The sequence below is a fragment of the Bos mutus genome, chromosome 10 (genome assembly GCF_027580195.1).
Source record: "Bos mutus isolate GX-2022 chromosome 10, NWIPB_WYAK_1.1, whole genome shotgun sequence".
NCBI classification, from domain to species: Eukaryota; Metazoa; Chordata; class Mammalia; order Artiodactyla; family Bovidae; genus Bos; species Bos mutus.
The window spans coordinates 83,502,542-83,525,626 of record NC_091626.1 but is presented as its reverse complement, the minus strand read 5'-3'; the positions used below and the strand labels follow the sequence as shown (position 1 = coordinate 83,525,626).

General features: G+C 51.8%; 1 protein-coding gene across 15 annotated transcripts in view; it reads right to left on the bottom strand.

The window, feature by feature from the left end:
* Nucleotides 1-23,085, bottom strand: part of TTC7B (tetratricopeptide repeat domain 7B) — a 273,939-nt gene that overhangs the window by 227,503 nt on the left and 23,351 nt on the right. For all 15 annotated transcript variants that reach the window (XM_070378355.1, XM_070378356.1, XM_070378354.1 and 12 more), the window contains exons 2-3: nucleotides 16,851-17,005; nucleotides 11,727-11,895 (exon numbers count right to left, since the gene is read on the bottom strand). In XM_070378355.1, coding sequence (XP_070234456.1) covers nucleotides 11,727-11,895; nucleotides 16,851-17,005 — 324 coding nt within the window. The remainder of the gene's footprint in view (nucleotides 1-11,726; nucleotides 11,896-16,850; nucleotides 17,006-23,085) is intronic.

The following is a 23,085-nucleotide window of genomic DNA, read 5'->3' as shown; positions in this document are numbered from 1 at the left end:
ATGTGAAGTCAAGTGGGCCTTAGAAAGCATCACTACGAAAAAAGCTAGTGGAGGTGATGGAATTCCAGCTGAGCTATTTCAAATCCTGAAAGATGATGCTGTGAAAGTGCTGCACTCAATATGCCAGCAAATTTGGAAAACTCAGCAGTGGCCACAGGACTGGAAAAGGTCAGTTTTCATTCCAATCCCAAAGAAAGGCAATGCTAAAGAATGCTCAAACTACCGCACAATTGCACTCATCTCACATGCTAGTAAAGTCATGCTCAAAATTCTCCAAGCCAGGCTTCAGCAATATGTGAACCGTGAACTTCCAGATGTTCAAGCTGGTTTGAGAAAAGGCAGAGGAACCAGAGATCAAATTGCCAACATCCACTGGATCATCGAAAAAGCAAGAGAGTTCCAGAAAAACATCTATTTCTGCTTTATTGACTATGCCAAAGCCTTTGACTATGTGGATCACAATAAACTGTGGAAAATTCTGAAAGAGATGGGAATACCAGACCACCTGATCTGCCTCTTGAGAAATTTGTATGCAGGTCAGGAAGCAACAGTTAGAACTGGACATGGAACAACAGACTGGTTCCAAATAGGAAAAGGAGTTCGTCAAGGCTGTATATTGTCACCCTGTTTATTTAACTTCTATGCAGAGTACATCACGAGAAACGCTGGGCTGGAAGAAGCACAAGCTGGAATCAAGATTGCCAGGAGAAATATCAATAACCTCAGATATGCAGATGACACCACCCTTATGGTAGAAAGTGAAGAGGAACTAAAAAGCCTCTTGATGAAAGTGAAAGTGGAGAGTGAAAAAGTTGGCTTAAATTAGCTCAACATTCAGAAGACAAAGATCATGGCATCCGGTCCCACCACTTCATGGGAAATAGATGGGGAAACAGTGGAAACGGTGTCAGACTTTATTTTTCTGGGCTCCAAAATCACTACAGATGGTGACTGCAGCCATGAAATTAAAAGACGCTTACTCCTTGGAAGGAAAGTTATGACCAACCTAGACAGCATATTCAAAAGCAGAGACATGACTTTGCCAACAAAGGTTCGTCTAGTCAAGGCTATGGTTTTTCCTGTGGTCATGTACAGATGTGAGAGTTGGACTGTGAAGAAGGCTGAGCGCCGAAGAATTGATGCTTTTGAACTGTGGTGCTGGAGAAGACTCTTGAGAGTCCCTTGGACTGCAAGGAGATCCAACCAGTCCATTCTGAAGGAGATCAGCCCTGGGATTTCTTTGGAAGGAATGATGCTAAAGCTGAAACTTCAGTACTTTGGCCACCTCATGCGAAGAGTTGACTCATTGGAAAAGACTCGGATGCTGGGAGGGATTGGGGGCAGGAGGAGAAGGGGACGACAGAGGATGAGATGGCTGGATGGCATCACTGACTTGATGGACATGAGTCTGAGTGAACTCCGGGAGTTGGTGATGCACAGGGACGCCTGGCGCGCTGCAATTCATGGGGTCGCAAAGAGTCGAACATGACTGAGCGACTGCTCTGATCTGATCTGATCACATGACCCAGTAATTTCACTCCTAAGTATATACCCAAGAGCAATGAACACGTGTACCTACCCCAAATTTGGTGCACAAATGTTTACAGCAGCATTATTGATAACAGCTAGAAAGTAGGAGCAACCTCACGTCCATCAACTCTGCATGGATTAACAAATGTAAATGTGGCATGTTTATACAATGGAGCATTATTCGGCCATAAAAAGGAATGATACATGCTATAACATGTGAGAACCCTGGAAACATGCCAAGTGAAAAAGCCAGACACAAAACATCACGTTACGATGTTCTGTTTATCTAAAATGTCTAGAATAGGCAAATCTATCGAGAAAAAGTAGCTTAGTGACTGACTATGCCTGGGGGCGGGGGTGTTCCCTGGTAGCTCAGCTGGTAAAGAATCCGCCTGCAATGCTGGAGACCCGGGTTCGATTTCTAGGTCAGGAAGATCCCACTGGGAAGGGCATGGCAACGCACTCCAGTCCTCTTGCCTGGAGAATCCCATGGCCAGAGAAGCCTGGTGGGCTACAGTCCACGGGTCACAGACAGTCGGACACGACTGGGTGAGTAAGCACAGCACATGCCTGGGGGGCGGCGATTAATCAGATAATGGACGTGACCATTACCGAGCACTGATTTCTTCTGGGGTGATGAAAATGTTCTCAAATTGACCATGGTGATTGTTACACAACTCTGAACCACTGAAGTGTACACTATAAAAGGTTGGACTTTATGGGATGTAAATTATATCTCAATAAAGTTATTTTTCTAGAAAGCTGTAGAGCATATTTGTAATATGAAAAACTGAAACAACACAGATGTTCCACAGGCAGTTGGTTCAAAAATATGCATAAGGCATACACACCACTGTGCAGCCTTTAAAAATTGGTTTCAAAAATATTTAATGACATGGAAAAATAACTGTCATGTACACACATATATACATACAGTGAAAAAAGCAGAAAACAGTATATATAACACAATCCTAATTGTGTACAAAATATGAATATTTATAAATTTCATGGGCTTCCTGGGTTGCAATAGTGGTAAAGAACCTGCCTCTCAATGCAGGAGACCTAAGAGATGTGGCTTCAATCCCTGGGTCGGGAAGATTTCCCGGAAGCGGGCATGGCACCCCACTCCAGTATTCTCACCTGGAGAAGCCCATGGACAGAGGGGCCTGGCAGGATACAGTCCATGGGGTCGCAGAGTCAGACATGACTGAAGCAACTTAGCACAGCACAGCACATAAATCAGACTTATTTAAAGATAGATATAAATATCTGTCTATATATCTTTTAAAAATACATCATTATTGACTAACTCAAGTAGCAGTAAGATGACTGGTTTTATTTTCTGCTTTATATTTTTCTTAATTTTCCAAATAGCCTATACCTGACATACAAGTGAAGAATAAATGTTCATTTTCAGATCAAAGGTCGGAATGAAAGGCAGCTGGTCCCACACAGCGCAGGTAGAAAGCACACAGGTACGGCTGCTCTGCAGGACAGTCTGGAAATACTCCTCTCCTGACCCAGAAACCCCACTTCTAGAAACCTCTCCCAGAGAAACCGTTAAGAACGAGCGCAGCAACCAGGCTGAGAGGGCGTTGGTCACAGCCTCACATGTAGCTGAGAAAAGCTGAAAACAGCCCACACGGCCAAAAATAGAGGCCTTTCCAGTTAAATACATTATAGCTTATCCATAGAATGAAATGCGGCACTGCTGCTAAGACACTGCAGAAATGCATCTGCTGTCACAGTGGCAGCAGGTCCCAAAGCAGCATATGTGATAGAACCTCACTTTATAAAAGAAAAAAGGCCACACGGATGTGTACGGAGACGATCTGGAAGGAAACACTCAAATGTCAGCAAAGGCGGCTCTGGGGGGACAGGGTGATGGGCATTTTAACTTTCTTTTGACTGGTCTGTATTTCTTGTTTTTATACAATGTGTCTTGTCCGTACTAAGTGGAATAATAAAGTGAAATCCTGGGGAAGAGGCAGAAGGTCAGCCTCAAGACAGAAGCATCACACCCATGACAGGCAGGACCGAGGGGAGGGCAGAGCCCATAGCAGGATACCTGGGGTCAGACCTGTTGACTCAGGTCTACATATGTCAGAGCTTCTCCTCGTTGTGTCTCATTCATTCTTCTCAGGATTCGTGTCAGAGTACCACTATTTCCATTGTGTAGATAAGAAAAGTGGGACTTTGATTAAATTGCTGAAGAGTTGCAGAGCAGCATCAAGGGTGAGCAGGTGTCTGACACCAGAGTTCCCTCAGTGACCTCCTTAATCCAACTGAAGGGCGGTTCGAGAGAGCAGAAATAGTCTGGGCTCCAGAGTCCCCGGGCCTGGATTTGAATCCCACCTCACCTCTGAAATGCGAGCTTTCAGCCGTCTCTGCAGAGAACACCACCCCTACTGCACAGGACTGTTCTCCAGATGCAGCACCCTCAAGCGGGGAGGCCTGCAGACGGCTCGCCTGGCTCTTGGGAAAGAGAAAGTGTGAATCACTCAGTCGTGTCCCACTCTTCACGACCCCATGGACTGTAGCCCACCAGGCCCCTCTGACATGGGATTCTCAGGTGGGAGGGCTCAGTAAGCGCTAACCCAACAGGAACGCCCACCTCTCAAGGCCGCAGGAGTCTGAGATGGCTGCGGCTGTGAGAAAGGTCTCGAGATATGGGAATAATGGGCTTCATGCAGTTCCCACCGTCTGGCTCTGGCTCAAACCTGGAACCCAGCAGAGTCCAGTCCTTCTTGCCCTCTGAGCCCTCCATCATCCCTGCAGGCTGCCTGTGTGGTCTGGTCCCAAGGCCACCTCCAGCCACAGTGACTGTCACAGAGCACTCACCTGCAAAGTATTAAGTCACTGAATCACGTCTGACTGCGACACCATGGACTGTGGCCCACCAGGCTCCTCTGTCCATGGGATTCTCCAGGCAAGAATACCAGAGTAGGTTGCCATGCCATCCTCTAGGGGGTCTACCCAACCCAGGGATGGAACCCAGGTCTCCCGCATTGCAGGCGGATTATCTACCGTCTGAGCCCCCAGAGGAGCCCGTGACACCTGGCTCCCTTCCAGCTGTCACTTCCCCTCTTCCCCTGTAGGGATCGCCTCCAGGAGACAACACCATAAGGGGCCCGGCTCTTTGTTGAGAAAGAGGCTCATCCTCAGAGGGGCCACTGCTGAGCCGCCTGGGGGACACCCCAGCCCCAGTGCCCTGCAGGGCCCACCCTCTTCATCACAGCCTTCCCGAGGGTCCTAAGCTGGCTCCAGGGCATGCCACTGGCCACCGGAACAGCGTCGAGGGTGCAAGGGTGACCCAGGAGGGGCCAGTGACCAGGTGAGAACCTGGCTGAGACTTCTGAGACTCTGTCCAAGAGTAGAGTCTGGCGTGCGAAGGGAAACAGCACAGGAAAGACATGCTGGGCGGTGGAGAGAAGGCAGCCCTGGCTTCAAGCCCTGAGGCCCGCCGCCGCCAGTCAGACTGAGGTGGGTCTTTCACCCGCAGCTGGAAGGCCCTGCCCTGCGGCTCCCGGCAGAACTTCACAGGAGTCTGAAGCCCCGGTTTACCCTCTGCATGTGTCCACCGCGGGGCTCTGCCTTCTGGGATGTTGTAGTTGCCGACTCGGGTCAGCACTCTGTGAGCAAAGCACGCTCACTCACTGAGTCTGCTGAGCAGCCGGCTGGGCAGACAGAGTGGGTGACACGGACCCCTGGCCTCCAGGCCAGCCCCTCCGCACCGCCTGTCCCAGCAGCTGTCCCATCGCTTTTCCCTGGGGGCCCAGACGGTAAGGAATCCACCTGCAGTGCAGGAGACCCGGATTCAACCCCTGGGTGGGGAAGATCCCCTGGAGGAGGGCATGGCAACCCACTCCAGTATTTCTGCCTCGAGAATCCCATGGACAGAGGAGCCTGGTGGGCTACAGTCCGTGGGGTCGCAAGGAGTCAGACATGACTGACTTTCCGTGTTTAAAGGTTTGTGTTGACGGCCCTGGGCGCTGCCTCCAACAGGCAAGCATCTTTTTCCATCTTGACGCTGCACCCCAGGACGGGATGCTCAGGCACAGCGGGCCAGTCTCACGTGAGGAAGGGGTAACATTCCCAAGGGCGTGTTGTTGTTGTTCAGTCACTAAGTTGTGTCTGACTCTTTGCAACCCCACGGACTAGGGAACGCCAGGCACCCGTCCTTCATTATCTCCCGGAGTTTGCTCAGAGTCATGTCCACTGAGTCGGTGTTGCTATCTAACCATCTCATCCTCTGCTGCCTCCTTCTCCTTTTGCCTTCAGTCTTTCCCAGCATCAGGATCTTTTCCGAGGGGAGGCTGGTCTATAATTCTGTTACCACCTCCACAAAGCTGTGCTCATCACACTGCACTTCTGCAGAGAGGCCCACAAGGTCTGCAGACTCCAGAGAAGGCGGGGCCTCCACCCAGGAGGGGAGGTCTGGTGGGAAGGGACACGCCCTCCTCCCCAGGGCCCAGAGGAGATGTTTTCTCCTGTCTCTTATCAGCCAGTGTGTTCAGCACGTCCCTTCTGAAGACAGCTATGTGGGAATGCGCTGAATTGTTCTTGGCTCTTAAAGGAAGGCTGCTTGAATCAAAGGATCCATCCCCACGTGAACGGTGCTTTGTGATAAAACCATGAATGTGGGTGCGGCTTTAAAGACCTCTAACCTTCCGGGTGAGCCCTGGGCGAGGCTGGTGACGTGAAGCATGAACTCTGACTTGGCCCCCCCAGCAGGCAATCCTGTTAGGGGTCCACTCCCCACGTCCCAGGCCCCTGGCACCCGCGCCCTCAGACACCATTAGCAGATTTTCCCCCCTGAGCACCGCTCCAGGCCTCCAGACTCGCTTGCTCTCCCACATCCGGAGCCAAACCCTCGGCCACACAAAGCAGGCACCCTACAAGCGCCTCTCCCCTCTTCCCACAGCTGGATGTTCCCAGAGGCTGCCGAAGAGATCTGTCCATTTGGGTTTAAACTAAGTGGATACATAAGAACAAAACTAGCTAATCTTTGTTGATCTGCCAGGCAGGGTGCTAAGTGCTTTACATGTGTTCACTCATTCCCTACAACCACCCTGTAATGTAGAAACCATTATCACCTCCATTTTATAAATGAAAAAAAAGGGGCCCCAGTGAGGTGAAAGTAATTTGCACAAGACCCTAAAGCTAGTAAGTGACAAAGCTAGAGATCAAACCTGGAAGTCTGCCTCCAAAACCCCAAACTCTGAGCCAGCGGGTCAGAGCGCCATTCCAAACCCATGAACAAAGGAGGCATAAAGAAAGCAGAGGAGGCCCCACGTAGCTCCCAGCACTGTAACCGCATTCTCCAGCTGGGCACTGGTGGCTCGGGGGTGAAGAATCCGCCTGCCAACACAGGAGACCCAGGTTCGATCCCTGGGTCGGGAAGATCCCCTGGAGAAGGAAACGGCAACCCACTCCAGTGTTCCGCCCGGAGAATCCCACGGACAGTCCATAGGGTCACGAAGAGTCGGACACGACTGAGCGCCTAAACCACCACCACCACCTGGCCACAGCCGTCACTCAGCCCGACAAGCCTCCTACCGAGAACCAGCTCCCCTTCTTGGCCCTGCCTGTGAGTCCCTTGCCCTCTCTGGCACCGTCTCCTCCACTGCAAGGTAAGACGTGTGTATGAGAGACGGCTGTGAGGGCCCCGTTTGTATCTGGGGGTCAGTCCTCCGCATTCTGAAAAGACGTTGAACTCCACGCGGCTGTTTCCAGGCTCCCGTATCCCTGCGCGGGGTGCCAGTGCCCAGCCTCGGGGCCTGTGCGCCCCCTTTTGTTCACTCCGCACAGGCTCCTCTATCTGCACCCTCCTTCAGGTCTTGCCTGGGTCAGAGACACACCCAACGTCTGAGGGACACACCCAACGAGAGGCTTGCACGTCCCCGGTCTCTCCTTTCTCCCACGCGCCTGCTGGCTGCGGCTCTGTGGGGGCTTCTCAGCGGCGGACTGACGGGTGTCACCCCTGCTCACCCAGAGCTCTCTCCCTTCCCCGTTCCAGGGCTGCCACGGGCCGCCGCCCCCTGGGGTCGTCAGTCGCACGGCCGAGGCTGCGCCCTAGAGGAGCGCGGCGGAGCAGCAGCCTCGCAGAGCAGCCGCCCACCAGCCTGAGCCGGTGCTCGCCCGCAGGGCTGTCACGGGCCCGCCCTCACTGGGGCCAGTGCACCTGTGCTCTCTACTGCAGCAGGGCACGAGCCTCGGCTATTGATAGAGGCCATCTCTCGGAAGACAAGCCACTTACCGCCCCCGCTGTCCTAACTGCAGAAAGTTAGCCGATGTCCAGCAGATCTAAGTCCCAAAATAGATGGTGGCCACGAGTTCACTGTTCCCAAGCCTCCCCACTTGGGAAAAGAACGTCTGGGCCACTCGGTGTCTTGGAGATTTCAGGTGGTACCTCAATCTGTACTCAGAGCAAGGACCTCTACACTGGATTCACCCACTTCTACCAGAAGCTGAAGAGTTCCTGCGCGTCTCTTATTCTCATTCTCTGCTTGTCTTCTGAGGTTTCAGACAAAGGAGGAAGGAGTTGGGGGGCTGGAAGGGAGCTGAGATCCACATGGAGGCTCCCTGATAATGGAAATGAAGTGAACTGTATAACTTTTGGGGAAGGACCCATGCCAGGCTCTGTCACACGTGATGCCGGCATGCTCTTACAGGTATTCCTCATAACAGGCAGCGGCTGAGTCTGAACGAACGAGGATGTGCTCACTGTGTTAGCACTGGGCAAAGAAAATGCATCTGACCATCACAGCCAGGCGCAGAGGCGCCCAGAATCACCTAAATTACATGATGGGCAACTTGCCCAGTAGAAATCTGAGCAAGGGAACTTCCATCAGTTTCAATCAATAATAGAGCATCACAGTTGGTAAAGAATCTGCCTGTAATGCAGGAGACGCGGGTTCAATCCCTGGTTGGGGAAGATTCCCTGGAGAAGGGAATGACTATTCACTCCAGCATTCTTGCCTGGAGAATCCCATGGACAGAGGAGCCTGGTGGGTGGTCTGTGCCACCAGGAGCCCATGGGTTGCAAAGAGCTGGACGTGACTGAGCAAATAACACTTTCATGTTCAACAGCACTACGGACCAGACACCATGCTGGGTTCTGAGGACAGCACTCGAGCAAAACATTTCTTCCTCGAGTGGAATTCACAGATGGTGGGAGAGCCTGAAACAGTACAGCTGGTTCCAATATGGTGTTCAGGCGATTCTAACCTCCTGTGCCACGATACTGTCAAATGCGGCACTCTGAATGGGTGAGCACTGGGGGGCCTCGGAGAAGACAGAAAGGGTAAGCCTGCAGGCTGGGGCTTCCAGGCAGGAGCCTGGGGCAGGGTGAGCAGTGAGGGGCACCTGAGGGGGGGCCGGGAGGAGGGGTGTGGGTGCAAACCAGGGGTTCTCCAGGGGCCTGCACGCTTCCTGCCTGAGGAAACCTCACTGGCCCGAGCAGATGCCCACCCACACGCCAGGGGAACAGGGTGGCTGAGAACATGGACTCGGGAGCTGAGCACCCCGCAGTCTGCCCCGCTCCCGACACTCAGCGGAGGAGCAGGGGCCGAGGCTGAGTCCCGGCTGTAGGACCCCAGGCAGCGTAGCCAACCTCCGTGGGCCTCAGTGTGCTCATCCGTGAAATGGAAAGAGTCGTGTCCATCTCACAGGTGGTGGTGAGGCTTGGCTGAGATACCCAAACAAGAGTCACAACACCTGGCACGCAGTAGGCACCAACGTCATTCCTAGTGACCTAACCCCGTTGCATTTCCTTCGTCTGTAAACTAGGGGTGTGGAGGATTAACTCACCTCCCAGAGGAGGTGCTTGTAACTGCACATGTGGGTTTCCGATTCCCCACGAGCCAAGGCTAACATTACCCAGTCAAGGGAAACCACTCCCGGCCACGGCTGCCCCAGCAGATGTGGACGTTCAGGGACATTCCCGGCTCTGGCTGAGACCCCGGGTCGAGTCAGACCTCAGGGCCCCTGGAAGAGGGGAGGTGACCTTCGAAAGTGTGCGGCTCAGTCCACTCGGGCAGCAGCCTGCAGGCGGCAGAGGGAGGGGCGTGGGCCAGTGCCCGCCCGCCCGAGAGGCCCCTGCTGGGGACTCCCGCCTGGGCTCACTCTGGTGAAGGAAGGACAGTATCTCCCTCCTCCCGCGAGCCGGCCGGCGTGTCCCCAGAGTCGTGCTGGGGCTGCCGCCATCACACACCACCCAGGGCCCGTCTCGAGCTGCGGCCCTCCTTGCCCGCTTGGGTGGCAGCCGTGAGACTAAGCTAGCAGTGCAGTCTACCCCACCAGGCTGAGGCAGAGCCCAATTCTGGACCCGAGCTTTTGGTGCTAAAGCACCCCTCAGAGCCCCGCCACCCCAGCGGGCAAACCAGCCCCTGGGTACAAGCCCGCAGACCCCAGGCCATCCACGACACCTTGCTCTTGCTGCACCCAGATCTCTCTCACACACACACACACACACACTCCCACACACACACACTTCCACACACACACACACACACACACACACACACACACTCCCACACACACACCACACACACACACCCACACACACACACCCACACACACACACACACACACACACACACACACACACTGCCACACACACACACACTCCCACACACACACTCACACACACACACACACTCCCACTTCCCAGGGCATGTGAGATGCTGGGAGAGCAGCAGGCAGAGGAGGGCGGCCGTGTGGCGCAGACCCTCGGAACTGCTGAGACGGCCTTGCAGGACTGTCAGCCCCAGCACCCCGTTGGAGTGACGACCCACGGGGATGCAGAGATTAACTAGAGGGATCTAAATGTCCTGGAGCAAGGCTCCCAGGGAACAGGGTGAATATGCCGCCTGGCCACAGAGCTCTCAAGTGGGCATGCTGTGTGGCTGGGTCAGTACTGCACCGGGCAACCGAGGCAGACAGTGGCTGCACACGGTTGGCACACGGCTGCACACAGCTGGCCACACAGTGGCCAGCTCACTGCTGTTCCAGAGCGGGAGGCCGCCTGGGACCCGGGCCTCTGTGTGGCCACGGTGTGGCAGGAAGGGGAGGGGCAGCTTCAGAGGGTCTCCTTACCGAGGCCTTTAGAGGCCCACTAAGTGCACCTCTTCCTCCAGGAAGCCTTCCTGGCCCCGCTGGCCCACAGTCATCTTTCCTTTGAAAAGCTGTTACCCAGGCCTGGCTTTTCCCATTTGCTGTTTTGTTTGGGGCTAACATTTCAAAACATCATTTAGTAAGTGCTTTACATATATTATGTGACTTTGTCCTCAGAACTCTATGAAGTGGTTGTGATTATACCCATTTCACAGATGAGGAAGTGACAGCTTGGAAAGGTCAGACAGCGTGCGTGTCCTGCCTTCTTGTCCTTTTCCTCCCCATGGGACGGAGCTCCCTCAGATCAGATCATAGCGTCCTCTGCGGCAAACAGGGCAGCACGTCCCCCTTCCACACCCTGAGCCGCCAAGCCCCCAGGTAAGCGCCAACCGCTGAGGCTTAATTAACCCAGCATGCTGAGTCACTCAGTCATGTCCGATTCGTTGTGACCCTATGGACCGTAGCCTCCCAGGCTCCTCTGTCCATGGGATTCTCCAGGCAAACACACTGGAGTGGGTTGTCATGCCCTCCTCCAGGAGATCTTCCCAACCAGAGATCAAATTCGGGTCTCCCGCTTGGCAGGTAGATTCTTTACTGCTGAGCTAGTGGGGAAATCCTGTTTATATGCTGTGAAGTGAAAGTTGCTCAGTCGTGTCCAACTCTTTGCGACCCCATGGACTATTTAGTCCATGGAGTTCTCCAGGCCACAAGACTGGAGTGGGCAGCCTTTCCCTTCTCCAGAGGATCTTCCCAACCCAGGGATCGAACTCAGGTCTCCTGCATTGCAGGAGGACTCTTTACCAGCTGAGCCACCAAGAATGGTCCCTGCTTAAGTCGCAGATAAATTATCAGGAAACTTGACTGAAATTCCTCTCCTGCAAGGCCAACCGAGGAGCTGCAGTTCTGAGGAAACCACGTCGCCGGGCTTAGCACGGCCCAGAGCCTGCCGTGGGGCAAACCCAGCTGCCTCGCCAGGAGCGGCGGGGGATGACGCCCGCCGAGGGCCCGGGGTCACACCGCGGGCGCCAGGAAGAGCCCAGGCGGCGAGAGCCGGGCTCCGCCCGCGGGACGCGCCTCACCTTGGGTGGCGTAGGCCTCGGCGGCCATGCGCAGCCGGTACGGGGGCGCGCCCGTCAGCGGCCAGTCCTCCAGGCCCGCCCGGGCGTAGAGGCGGAGCGCGCCTTCGCAGTCTCCTTCCACGTAGTGCAGCTTGGCCAGGACCAGACTGGACTCCTGTAGGAATTCTGACTGGAGGGAAGAGGAGAGAAAAGAAACTGTCCTCAGATACACGCCTGACACTCCCTCGGGCCTGCGGCTCTCCACTCCAGACGGCCGTGGGAACTTCCCGCCGCGCCGTCCACAGGGCCCCGGGGCGGGAGCGGCGCGCCCGGCCCAGCCAGTGCTGGGCGGCAAAAGGTGGTCTCTCCCCCAAGAGCAGGACACGACTGAGCGACTTCACTTTCACTGTTCACTTTCATGCATCGGAGAAGGAAATGGCAACCCACTCCTTCTCCAGTGTTCTTGCCTAGAGAATCCCAGGGACGGGGGAGCCTGGTGGGCTGCCGTCTACGTTGTCGCACAGAGTCGGACACGATTGAAGCGACTTAGCAGCAGCAGCAGCAGCACAGCCACCCCCGGGAATATCACTCCGCCATCATCACGAACGGAGTTCTGATCCCTGCCGCCACACAGGCAAGCCTCAGACGCATGACGCCAAGCGAAAAAGCCGGCCACACAGGCTGCGGATACTGGCCAGGGTGGTCAGGTCTACCGAGGCTGAAAGCAGACAAGTGCCGCCTAGGGCTGGGAAGGTGCGCGCGCAGAGGCGGTGCCTGCTGATGGTTACAGGCTCCTTTCTGGGGTGATGAAAATGTTCTAGAATTGTCTGTGACTCTACTGTGAAAGTGCAGTGAAAGTCACTCAGTTGTGTCCCACTCTTTGCGACTCCATGGTCTACACAGTCCATGGAATTCTCCAGGTCAGAATACTGGAGTGGGTAGCCTATCCTTTCTCCAGCGGATCTTCCCAACCCAAATATTGAAACCAGGTCTCCGGCATTGCAGGCAGATTCTTTACCAGGTGAGCCACCAGGGAAGCCCAAGAATACTGGAGTGGGTAGCCTATCCCTTCTCCAGCGGATCTTCCCGACCAGGAATCAAACAAGGGTCTCCTGCATTGCAGGCAGATTCTTTTTAGTGACTCTACTAAAAACCATTAAATTGCAGACTTTATTTTTTTTGCAATAGTAGAAGATGTTTATCAGTTTTCACAATCAATACCCAGACAAAAAAATAAAAGGATCATTACAATTGCAAGCCATAATGCAAACATGATTAACCTAAAAATATAAAATAATGACATACAGTTTGGGGTGTTAAGCAGAGTGATGTGGTAAGTGGAAGTGCATGCATGCACATGTTTTCATCTGCCCAGCCAGTCTCTGTCTTTTGGTTTGTGCATTTAACCCATTTATATTTAAGGTAATTATTGATATATATGATCCTATTACCATTTTCTTAATTTTGGGGGGTTTATGTAGATCTTTTCCTTCTCTGGTGTCTCCTGCTTAGAGAAGTTTCTTTAGCATTTGTTGTAAAGCTGGTTTGGTGGTGCTGAATTCTTTTAACTTCTGCTTGTCTCTAAAGCTTCTGATTTCTCCATCAAATCTGAACAATGATTCTAAGGCATGTGAATTATGTTTCAATAAAGCTGCTGTAAAACAAGCTCCCCTCAGGCCTCAGGCTGGTCCAAGGATGGAAGGAGTGTGTTATGAACAAAACACAGAAGCACCTGTCTCAACAAAGGCAGCTCCGTGGACATCCTGGTGGGTTGAGCACACAGCATTGGGGCTGTGCCACTGACTGTAGCCCAAATAACCCGAGGAGGGAGGCTTTCTAAACTGGTGTAAGAACCAGACTTTCTTTCTTTCCAGGGACAAGCTTTTCTAGCTGAGTCATTCCAGCTGCTTATGGGGACTGACCAGGTCTCTCCAGAGGGTGCACATTCGAGCTGTCCTCTGATGGGCTTGTCCTCCTCCCCATCGGAGAGGCTGGCTTCCTGGCCCACACGTGTGCCAGCCTCATCCTGGGCCCTTCCCCACCCCTACTTGTCCCTGGGGAGAGGAGAGGCGACCTAGCTGTCTATGTAAGGAAACAGATCTATCAGCCTCTCCTAGGCATCCTCCTTGGAACCCCAGCCATACAAGGCTGAAGTTTTCAGCTGACGGACGCACATCACGAAGCGCCACTATCCCGTAATCTATGGCTGGGATGGGGCGGGTGATACACAGGTCACTAGCCAGAGCGTGGCGAAGCCAAGGAGTCCTTGAAAGGGCGCAGGGCAGACAGAGAGACTGAAGGGAGCAAAGGGGTTTTAAGAGTGGCCCAAGCAAGTGACCCCAATGCACGCATGAGAATCATACTTGGAAACAGAAAGAAATCAAAGCAGACTAGAGAAAACAGAGAAAGAGCTGTGAAAAAAGCATCCACCGTGGGGTTCTCCAGCAGGAGAGGGGGACAGGGCAGCCCTGGGTACAGTGGAAAGGCTTCCTAGGGGTTCTGCCACGTCCTCTCTCTCTCCCTGGAACTGAGAACCACAGGCTGGAAAGCAAACTGAAGGGGGCAGAGAGGGGAAGTACTGTTTGCTGAGTCCAGAGCTTCAGCTTGGGGTGATGAAAAGGTTCGGAGGATGGGTGGTGGTGATGAGGATATGAACACACTTAGACCACTGGCTTCCCTGGTGGCTCAGAGGTTAAAGCGTCTGCCTCCAATGCGGGAGACCCAGTTTGATCCCTGGATTCGATCCCTGGGTCAGGAAGATCCCCCTGGAGAAGGAAATGGCAACCTGCTCCAGTATTCTTGCCTGGAGAATCCCATGAACAGAGGAGCCTGGTGGCTACAGTCCATGGGGTCTCAAACAGTCGGACACGACTTAGTGACTTCACTTTCACTTTCAAAACCACTGAACTGGGACATCCCTGGCAGTCCAGTGGTTAAGACTTTGCCCTCCAGAGCAGGGGGCGCAGGTTCAATCCCTGTTAGGTGACCTAAGACCCCACATGCCTGGCGGCCAAAAAACCAAAACATGAAATTGAAACAATATTGTAACAAATTCAATAAAGACTTTAAAAGTGGCCACGTCAAAAAAATTAAAAAAGAAAATCTTTAACAAAATAAAAAATGAAGCCAGTGAACTATATGCTAAGAAATGGTTATAATGATAAATTTTATGTTATTTATATTCTACTGCAAGAAAAAATGCTTTTGATTTAAAAAATGTTAACAAACTTGAAGGCCAAACGTCTGCCATGCAGGAGCTTGAGGAATATCCCAGGGATGGAGGCACAATAGGGAGGCACAGCCTGGAGAGGCTTGCTGGGCGAATGCAGAGGAGACGTCTCGGCCCAGGCCCCAGGCAGGGGACCGGGTAGCAGCCCCAGCCTCGGGCCCACCGCCCAGCCCCGGACAGGCGTAACTTCCTCAACTTGAGTCAGAGGCCAGGCCGCCGGCTACTCGTTCAGACTTTTTGCCCCCACACTGCCCCCTGCTCTGGTCTCTCCAGCCTCGGTGCACGTGTGTTTCGTGGGCACCTATGAGGTCGCTGGATGGCATCACTGATTCAGTGGACGTGAATGTGGGCAAACTCTGGGAGACAGGGAAGGACAGGGAGGCCTGGCGTGCTGCAGTCCATGGGGTCACAAAGAGTCAGACATGACTGAGTGACTGAACAAGAATGTGTCTGCACAGGGCTTTCCCCAGCTCCCAGGCAGGAGACCCTGGACCTTGAGGTCAAGTGGAGGGGGAAATTTCACATGGGCCAGTGGGAGTGGGGCGGTCTGCAAGGCAACTCTGGAGCACTCTACAAGGCTCTTGTGCTCACGCTCGGTCGTGTCAGGCTCTCTGGGACCCTTGGACTGCAGCCCATGGGATTTTCCCTGCACAGCTTCCTCTGTCCCTGGGATTTTCCCAACTAGAATACTGCAGTGGGCTGCCATTTCCTGCTCCAGGGGCATCTTCCTGTCCCAGAGATCGATCCTGCGTTTTCAGTGTCTCCAGCATGGCAGGCAGATTCTTTATCTGCTGAACCATTGGGGAAGCCCCACTTTTGGCAATGGGAGAAAAATTGTATAGGCAGAACCAGGAAAATAGCAAAAGCTGACATGTATCTAAAGCTATTCAATTGTGAAAGAATTTGTACACCTGAAACTCAAAACAACTTGAGCTAAGTGGGCTTACAGGAGAGAAATGTGAAGCTCAAAGAGGTTAAACAGCTTCCCAAGATCACATAGCCTGTGACTCCACGCTGGAAAGCAAACTCAGAAATCTAAGTCGAAATTCAATATTCTTGCTGTCACACTGGATTGTGAGGGCTGAAGAGGACCGGTGAAACAAAAAGTTTTCCAGACGAAATGAGGGGGGTTGGAAGTGGGACAGAGCCTAGTTGGGGCCCCCACCCCGCCCACAGCAGCAGGCGCACCCCCACTCCCAGAAAGACTCCTGAGTGCTGCACCGTTCCCTCTAACTAGACCCACCAGAGCCACTAGGCCCATCGGAGTCACCAGAACCACCTTCGTGAAGAACAACCAACATGGAGACAAGAGTCCCTAAATCTGAAGGGAAGTGCAGGAAGGGAGGAAGGAAGAAGGACAGAAGTCAGAGGTGTCAACGCTGACCGCAGGGCAGGCTGGGCTGGGGAAGGGGAAGGGGGCCGGGGGTGAGGCGAGATGAAAGGCTTCCAACAGGAGAGCCTCGTGAGAGGGGACGCAGAGGAGACCCAGAGACGGGGCGGATGAACGCAGGGCAGCCCCTCAAGCACTAGGGGGCGGGCAGAGGGGGCTCCCGCCGGGTCCCCCACAGCTCGGCCCGGCCGCCCGGGACGCTGGGCTGCAGACTTCGGGCGGGGATCGTGCGCTAAGGAACCGCGGGACTAGCTCCTCCGCTGTCGGTGGGACAAAGCCAGGCTGAGCTCCGGGCCGCACCTGACAGCTTCATTCCAGACCCCTGGGGACAGCAGTGCCATTTCTCAGGAGAACGTGGCCTCGGGGGTCTCCTGGGAGAGAAGCTGCTGGTCTGGAAGCCCCGCGCCGAGTCCCCTCCCGAGAAGGGAAGCACGGGGGGCAGAGCGGCTCCCACGCCGCGTGTGGGACGCCCTCCCCGGCCACGGGCCCCTCCCCGGCCCGGCCCCCCGCCCCCAGGGCCCGGTACCTTGAGGTTCCCTCGGTCCAGGGCGGCAGTCAGATGCTTGCGGACCTCCGTCAGCTGGGGCCGGGGGCCTCGGGGGCTGGCGCCCTGCCGCAGGGGGTGTTCCTTCAGGTACTGCTCCAGCTTGGCCTCCCCGAGGAGGAGCTCTGCCATGTCATCTAGGAAGAACACAGAAGAGGGTGAATGGGGCGAGGGCGGTCTGCGTGTGGGGAGTCTCTGGGACCATCTCACAGTGAGTCCTCTTAATTAGTAAAGCTTCCGGAGGATGCAGCTCAAGCACTCATTCCTCGGCCTGTATTTGCTGCTCTAGAAAGATTTGCTGTTGCTGCTCAGTCGCTCAGTCGTGTCTGACTCTTTGTGACCCCATGCACTGCAGCGCCGCAGGCCTCCCTGTCCATCACCACCTCCCAGAGTTTGCTCAGACTCATGTCCATCGACTCGGTGATGCCATCCAACCAAAAGACGGATACATGTTAACATGGAGAGAGCTCAAGATCAGTAGGAAACACAAAGTTGTCTTATGATTTATTCAGTACGATCTTACCAAGACACACAAGACCCAATACTCTATTTTCCAAAGACAATGCAGTGAAATCTTCTAGCTCTTTTGCGGTCTATAGCCTTATATGTGGACATGAACTGGTAGAATGTCTTGTGTACGCAACACTTTATAACAAGTTTGTATGAAAATGACCTGAACACATGCAGTCTGTTTCTGCCTAAAAGTCAAAGCTCTACGGACATGATATCTGGGAATGTGTATATAAAGGTTCTCCTCCAAGAGTGTATCACTTACACTTCTAACTTTGTTACTGTTGCTGTTGGCTTGTTAATTAGAATAAAAACCTCACTCTGAGAGCAGCTCTTTGGAATCCACACATCCAGATTGTTCTGAGAACACCCAGAACAATTCATACCCCAGCCTGAACATGGTCTATTTTTTTCTGTGATGGAACAGAACATAATTGTATTAAAATATAAATGCATTTTTTAAAGGCCTAGGAAAATATGCCTCAAGCTAAAACCCATGACAGGAGTTCTCTTTCACAGATCACAGCCTTGCTGACAAAGGGGCTTATGTGACTCATGGAGCTACGAGCCATGCCATCCAGGGCTACCCAACACGGACAGGTCATGGTGGAAAGTTCTGACAAAGTGTGGTCCGTGGAGGAGGAAACGGCAAACCACTCCAGCATTCCTGCCTCAAGAACCTCATGAACAGTATGAAAAAGCAAAAAGATACGACACCCGGAAGATGATCCCCCAGGTCAGAAGGTGTCCAATATGCTCCTGGGGAAGAGTGGAGAAAAAGTCTCAGAAAGAACGAAGCGGCTCGGCCACAGCAGAAATGATGCACAGTTGTGGATGTGTCTGCTGGTGAAACTAAAGTCCAGTGCTGTAAAGAACAATATTGCATAGGAACCTGGAATGTTAGGTCCGTGAATCGAGGCAAATCGGACATGGTCAAGCAGGAGATGACAAGAGCGAATGTAGACACCTTAGGAAAAGGTGAACTAAAATGGACAGGAATGGGCGAATTTAATTCAGGTGACCCTTATATCTACTACCCTGGGCAAGAGTCCCTGGGAAGAAATGCAGTAGCCCTTTTAGTCAACAACAGACTCTGAAATGCAGTACTTGGGTGCAATCTCAAAAACGACAAGATGATCTTGGTTTGTTTCCAAGGCACATCATTCAACATCACAGTAATCCAAGTCTAAGGCCCAACCACTAGCCAAAGAAGCTGAAGTTGACCAGTTCTACAAAGACCTACAAAACCTTCTAGAACACCAGAAAAAGATGTTCTTTACATCACAGGGAACCGGAATGCAAAAGTAGGAAGTCAAGAGATACCTGGAGCAACAGGCAAGTTTGGCCTTAGAGTACAGAATGAAGCAGGGCAAAGGCTAACAGAGTTTTGTCAAGAGAACTCACTGGTCATAGCAAACACCTTTTTCCAACAACACAAAAGAGGACTCTACACATGGACATCACCAAATGGTCAATACTGAAATCAGATCGATTATATTCTTTGCAGCTAAAGATAGAGAAGCTCTGTACAGTCAGCAAAAATAAGACCAGGGGCTGACTGTAGCTCAGATCATGAGCTCCTTACTGCAAAATTCAGGCTTAAATTGAAGAAAGTAGGAAGACCATTAAGCCATTCAGGTATGACCTAAATCAAATCCCTTATAATTTGTGGAGGTGATGAATAGATTCAAGGGATAAGGTCTGGTAGACAGAGTGCCTGAAGAACTATGGACAGAGGTGCATACCTTGTACAAGAGGGAGAGACCAAAACCATTCAAGAAAAGGAAATGCAAGAAGGCAAAGTGGTTGTCTGAGGAGGCCTTACAAATAGCTAAGAAAAGAGGAGCAAAAGGCAAAGGAAAAAGGAAAGATACGCCCCACCCCCCTGAATCCAGAGAATAACAAAGAAAGGTAAGAAAGACTTCTCAGGTGAACAATGCAAAGAAATAGAGGAAAACAGAAGAATGGGAAAGACTAGAGACTCATTGGAAAAGACTCTGATGCTGGGAGGGATTGGGGGCAGGAGGAGAAGGGGACGACAGAGGATGAGATGGCTGGATGGCATCACCAAATCGATGGACATGAGTTTGAGCAAACTCCGGGAGTTGGTGATGGACAGGGAGGCCTGGCGTCCTGCGATTCATGGGCTCACAAAGAGTCAGACACAACTGAGCGACTGGACTGAACTGAACTGAACTGAGAGACCTCTTCAAGAAAATTAGAGATACCAAGGGAACATTTCATTCAAGGATGGGCTCAATAAAGGACAGAAATGGTTAGGACCTAATACAAGCAGGAGAAATTAAGAAGAGAAGAAGGGGCAAGAATACACAGAACTGTACAGTAATGGTCTTAACGACCCCAATAACCACAATGGTGTGGTCACTCACCTAGAACCAGACATCCTGGAGCGTGAAGCCAAGTGGGCCTCAGGAAGCATCACAACTAACAAAGTTAGTGGAGACAATGGAATTTCAGCTGAGTTATCTAAAATCCTAAAAGATGATGCTATTAAAGTGCTGCAACTCAATATGTCAACAAATTTGGAAAACTCAGCAATGGCCACAGAACTGGAAAAAGTCAGTTTTCATTCCAATCCCAAAGAAAGGCAATGCCAAAGAATTCTCAAACTATTGTACAATTGTGCTCATTTCACACGCTAGCAAGATCATGCTAAAAGTCCTTCAAGCCCAGCTTTAGCAATATGTGAACTGAGAACTTCCAAATGTAGAAGCTGGATTTAGAAAAGGCAGTGGAATCAGAGATCAAATTGCCACCATTTGTTGGATCACAGAGAAAGCAAAGGAATTCCAGAAAAACATTTACTTCTGCTTCATTGACTATGCTAAAGCCTTTGACTGTGTGGATCAGAACAAACTGTGGAAAATTCTTCCAGAGATGGGAATACCAGACCACAGGACCTGCCTCTTGAGAAACCTTTATGCAGGTCAGGAAGCAATAGTTAGAACTGGACATGGAACAACAGACTGGTTCCAAATAGGAAAAGGAGTCCATCAAGGCTGTATATTGTCACCCTGCTTATTTAACTTCTATGCACAGTACATCATGAGAAACGCTGGGTTGGAAGAAGCACAAGCTGGAATCAAGACTGCTGGGAGCAATATCAATAACCTCAGATATGCAGATGACACCACCCTTATGGCAGAAAGTGAAGAGGAACTCAAAAGCCTTTTGATGAAAGTGAAAGAGGAGAGTGAAAAAGTTGGCTTAAAGCTCAACATTCAGAAAACGAAGATCATGGCATGTGGTCCCACCACTTCATGGGAAATAGATGGGGAAACAGTGGAAACAGTGTCAGACTTTATTTTTTGGGGCTCCAAAATCACTGCAGATGATGACTGCAGCCATGAAATTAAAAGACGCTTGCTCCTTGGAAGGAAAGCTATGACCAACCTAGACAGCATATTAAAAAGCAGAGACATTACTTTGCCGACAAAGATCCGTCTAGTTAAGGCTATAGTTTTTCCAGTGGTCATGTATGGATGTGAGAGTTGGACCATAAAGAAAGCTGAGCACCAAAGAATTGATGCTTTTGAACTGTGGTGTTGGAGAAGACTCTTGAGAGTCCCTTGGACTGCCAGGAGATCCAACCAGTCCATCCTAAAGGAAATCAGTCTTGAATATTCATTGGAAAGACTGATGCTGAAGCTGAAGCTCCAATACTTTGACCACTTGATGCGAAGATCGACTCATTGGAAAAGACCCTGATGCTGGGAAAGACTGAAGGTAAAAGGAGAAGAGGGCAGCAAAGGATGAGATGGTTGGATGGCCACCAGTTCAACAGACATGAATCTGAGCACACCCTGGGAGACAGTGAAGGACAGGGGAGCCTGGTAGGTACAGTCCATGGAGTGGCAAAGAGTTGGACACCACTTAGCAACTGAGGAACAACAAAAATTAACCAAAAAATATATACATATATATCACAGAAGACCACTGAGATTTGGAGAATTGGGTCTACGAGCTGTAACGAGAGCCTTTCCAAGTCCTCTGGTCAGTGACCCAAAGCTGCTGAATCGCTAGTTCTCAGCAGCGCCTCTGTCTTGCACTGGGGAGCTGATTCTAGAGACTAGACCGAGGGCCTGGGAGGAGTCAAGCAACACCAAACAGGGCTGAGTAGGCTGTTGAACACAGTATCATCCAGTTGTCTGAGAAGAGAAAGCAATTGCCTGAGAGTTGTGCAGGACACCAGGCAGGCCCCGGGGCTGCGACAACGCCAGGACCGTGAGGCCGTGTGCGCACGGGGCCCGGGGCACAGAGCGGAGCCCGGGACACGGAGCAGCCAGAACCGGAGCAACGGCGCTTCCTCCGGGAAGTGTGAGCTTCCTGAGAAAGAACCCGGACTCGGGGGTGAAGGACGGGCAGGGAGAGGCCTGAGGGTGAGCACCAGAGCTTCACATGCAGAAATACTGACGGCCTGCGAGAATCACGGGACAGAACACGGCTATTATAAGCTAATACGATGCAAACTCTGTATCTCAGAAACTGGGAGGAACCTCAGGGGGCCACGCCCTCATTTTTCAAACTCAATATATGTTAAAGAAAAAAAAAACCATGACTCTGATATTTTTTTATGGTATCAAGGATCTCTTTTATTTAATTAATTTTTTTTTCTCATTTTGGCTGGACCACTCAGCAAGCAGGAACTTAATTCCCTGACCAGGGTTCGAAATGGCAGCTCTTGCAGTGGAAGCATGGAGTCTTAACTGCTCGACTGCCAGGGAAGTCCCAACATCAAACTTGTTAAAGCTTTACTGGACTCTTTAGGGGCTTTCCTGGTAGCTCTGAGGGTAAAGAGTCTGCCTGCAATGCAGGAGACCCAGGTTCAATCCCTGGGTCAGGAAGATCCCCTGGAGAAGGAAATGGCAAACCACTCCAGTATTCTTGCCTGGAAAATCCCATGGATGGAGAAGCCTGGTAGGCTACAGCCCATGGGGTCACAAAGAGTTGGACACAACTGAGCGACTTCACTTTTTTCGGAACTGATGTCACGAGGTGAAGCATTTATATGGAGCCCTACAGTTCCTTCAGATTCAGTTTGTTCTTTCCACGAATGCTTCAGTCAGTCAGTCAGTTCAGTCACTCAGTCGTGTCTGACTCTTTGCGGACCCCATGAACTGCAGCACGCCAGGCCTCCCTGGCCATCACCAACTTCTGGAGTTCACTCAAACTCATGTCCATTGAGTCGGTGATGCCATCCAGTCATCTCATCCTCTCTCGTCCCCTTCTCCTCCTGCCCCCAATCCCTCCCAGCATCAGAGTCTTTTCCAATGAGTCAACTCTTCACATCAGGTGGCCAAAGTATGGGAATTTCAGCTTTAGCATCATTCCTTCCAAAGAACACCCAGGACTAATCTCCTTTAGGATGGACGGGTTGGATCTCCTTGCAGTCCAAGGGACTCTCAAGAGTCTTCTCCAGCACCACAGTTCAAAAGCATCAGTTCTTTGGCGCTCAGCTTTCTTCACAGTCCAACTCTCACATCCATACATGACCACTGGAAAAACCATAGCCTGACTGGACAGACCTTTGTTGGCAAAGTGATGTCTCTGCTTTTGAATATGCTATCTAGGTTGGTTATAACTTTTCTTCCAAGGAGTAAGCATCTTTTAATTTCATGGCTGCAGTCACCATCTGCAGTGATTTTGGAGCCCCCAAAAATAAAGTCTGACACTGTTTCCACTGTTT